The sequence below is a fragment of the Medicago truncatula genome, chromosome 6, assembly GCF_003473485.1.
Source record: "Medicago truncatula cultivar Jemalong A17 chromosome 6, MtrunA17r5.0-ANR, whole genome shotgun sequence".
NCBI lineage: Eukaryota > Viridiplantae > Streptophyta > Magnoliopsida > Fabales > Fabaceae > Medicago > Medicago truncatula.
Genome location: NC_053047.1, coordinates 12,685,446 through 12,688,116, shown reverse-complemented (window position 1 = coordinate 12,688,116; position 2,671 = coordinate 12,685,446). Strand labels below are relative to the sequence as shown.

At 33.8% G+C, this 2,671-nt stretch overlaps 1 protein-coding gene across 1 annotated transcript; it reads right to left on the bottom strand.

Moving 5' to 3' along the window:
• Positions 1-209: 209 nt before the first annotated feature.
• LOC25496073 (extensin-2) lies at positions 210-2,018 on the bottom strand. Its single transcript, XM_013596344.3, has 2 exons — positions 1,081-2,018; positions 210-468 (listed from the first exon to the last, which is right to left on the bottom strand). Exon 1 carries the CDS (start codon positions 1,980-1,982, stop codon positions 1,107-1,109), a length of 876 nt encoding a protein of 291 aa, XP_013451798.2. The 5' UTR covers positions 1,983-2,018; the 3' UTR covers positions 210-468; positions 1,081-1,106.
• Positions 2,019-2,671: the final 653 nt, after the last annotated feature.

Sequence of the window (2,671 nt, the reverse complement as noted above, 5' to 3'; positions counted from 1 at the left end):
TATTTTACCTTTAATTTACAAAATGCAGCAAAACTGTTGAGAAGATACCACGTGTTCTAAAACAGCAAGCAAAATTACTACTTTTTGTAAAAATAAGAAATCAAAATAGCATATTTCCCTAAAGATAGAGGGACAAAAGAACATATTTTACTAAAAATAAAGGGTTAAAAGACTATATTTCTATAAATCACAATTTTTTAAAAGTTAAGGGATCGAAAATGCATTCAAATATTAGGTATATCCAATTCTTTACAATATGACAAATTTCAGAATCGTTCTCTATTTATTTGAATAATATTACACAGAGTGCTTTACAACAGTATAAATTCAAACATCAAGCACAATAATGAGAATATAATCTCATAAAACAAACAAATGAAAAATAATAGAGTGACATTTTCTGAATCAGAGTGACATCTTTCCTGCTTTGCACTGTCTTCTCTTTATTTCAATTATATTCCTCAAACCCTGCAAAGTATATGCACACATAAATATATCAATATCTTTCATTAAGAAAATGGTTTTGCCTTAAACATTATTCAATCTAGCTAAAACTGTTTATTAGGATTATTAATCGCTTGAAATTTTAAATCAAACAAAATTAATAAGAAGCATATAACTATATTTTTTCTTTTCTAGCTAAGTTCTATAATATGATCATAATCTATAGTGGTTGACCTCATGCACTCACCTTCTGCATCAGGTCTCAACTTTATTGTTTCAAATTGCCAATAATAATATTTTAAAAGATTGAACAATCGAATTTTTTAAATTAAAACTTTAAAAAGTATATGTAATTTCACATTTAAACCTATTTCCACAAGGTTTATAAGAAACTTTTCAAAAGCCACGACACTTTATTTGGGCGTGCACACATAAATGATAAAATTTTAAGAAGAAAAGATATTAAATGATATCATTAAATTTTTATCTGCTAAATTTTATCATTTATATGTGTTACCAAATATTTTTTTATTTGAAGCTATGTCTAACTAGATATTTATCAGATTAATATTATAACCACTGTAATTGAATTATATAAAAGTATTTTGTGTGGGTTGTATGTAATAAGAAGTATACCGTGGGATACTATCGTAAACCACCATTTAGTGGTGGTAAGGAGGAGGTGGTGAAGAGTAGATATAATGTGGTGGAGGTGGTGAGTATGCAGGAGGAGGAGGAGACTTATACTTGTAAACTGGTGGAGGTGGTGAATAGACGGGAGGAGGTGGTGACTTGTACTTATAAACCGGGGGAGGTGGTGAGTAGACGGGTGGAGGTGGGGACTTGTATTTGTAAACGGGTGGAGGTGGTGAGTAGACGGGTGGAGGAGGTGACTTGTACTTGTAAACTGGTGGTGGTGGTGAGTAGACGGGTGGAGGTGGGGACTTGTACTTGTAAACTGGTGGAGGTGGTGAGTAGACGGGTGGAGGAGGGGACTTGTACTTGTAAACTGGTGGTGGTGGTGAGTAGACGGGTGGAGGTGGGGACTTGTACTTGTAAACTGGTGGAGGTGGTGAGTAGACAGGTGGAGGGGGTGACTTGTACTTGTAAACTGGTGGTGGTGGTGAGTAGACAGGTGGAGGTGGTGACTTATACTTGTAAACAGGTGGAGGTGGTGAGTAAACAGGTGGAGGGGGTGATTTGTACTTGTAAACTGGTGGAGGTGGTGAGTAAACGGGTGGAGGTGGGGACTTGTACTTGTAAACTGGTGGAGGTGGTGAGTAGACAGGTGGAGGGGGTGACTTGTACTTGTAAACTGGTGGTGGTGGTGAGTAGACAGGTGGAGGTGGTGAGTAGACAGGTGGGGGTGGTGATTTATACTTGTAAACTGGTGGTGGTGGGGAAGCGTATTTGTATGGCTTAGATGGTGGTGGTGGAGATGAATAGACGTAATTGTTTGCTGAAATTTGGGATGGCAGGCTAAGAGAGATTATCGTGAATGCAATAGTAAGAGTAATGGAGGCCATTTGGAACCTCATATTTTCCTAAAGTGTGTTTTGTTGTTGCTCTTATGAAAGATAGTAGTACCCTTTATATAGTTTTTTCTTTATCCATTTTACCTCAACAATTCATCTTGGTTGGTGTACTATGATTTGACACATTTTATAATTCACCTATTATCCAACAGCAAAAAGAAAAATATTATAATAAATTAAAATTCTAATAACTAGCAAAGTAAATCATTTCACGTGAATTAGGAAGTAATTACAAATACGTCACATAGAATATTAATTTTATTAAATTACCTTGGTAATTCAAAGTGAAGAATAATAATTATAGTAAAATTATAGTGAATAATAATTTGTTATCCACTTAATAATTTTTTTAATGGCGCTTAATATCAATTATAGTGTATAATTGAATAAAAATAAAATTTTAATTAAATATTCAATGTGACTGTCTTTTTAAGACAAACTAAGTATACAGATGTGAAAACGATTATGTAACATTGCAGCTATTATTAAAAAATGAGAACGCTAATCATTGCGTTTGGCGCATTGGATAAGTGGATAAAAATAGAAATATAGCATTGGTAAATGGTGAAAAGTGATAAATTTAATTTTTTAAAAGTCAAAATGTTGTTGAAATCAATACAAACATGCTACTTTTGCCTTCCTTAACCATTGCCATCGAGCAATGGTCAGCAAGACCCATTAAAAAAAGTTTT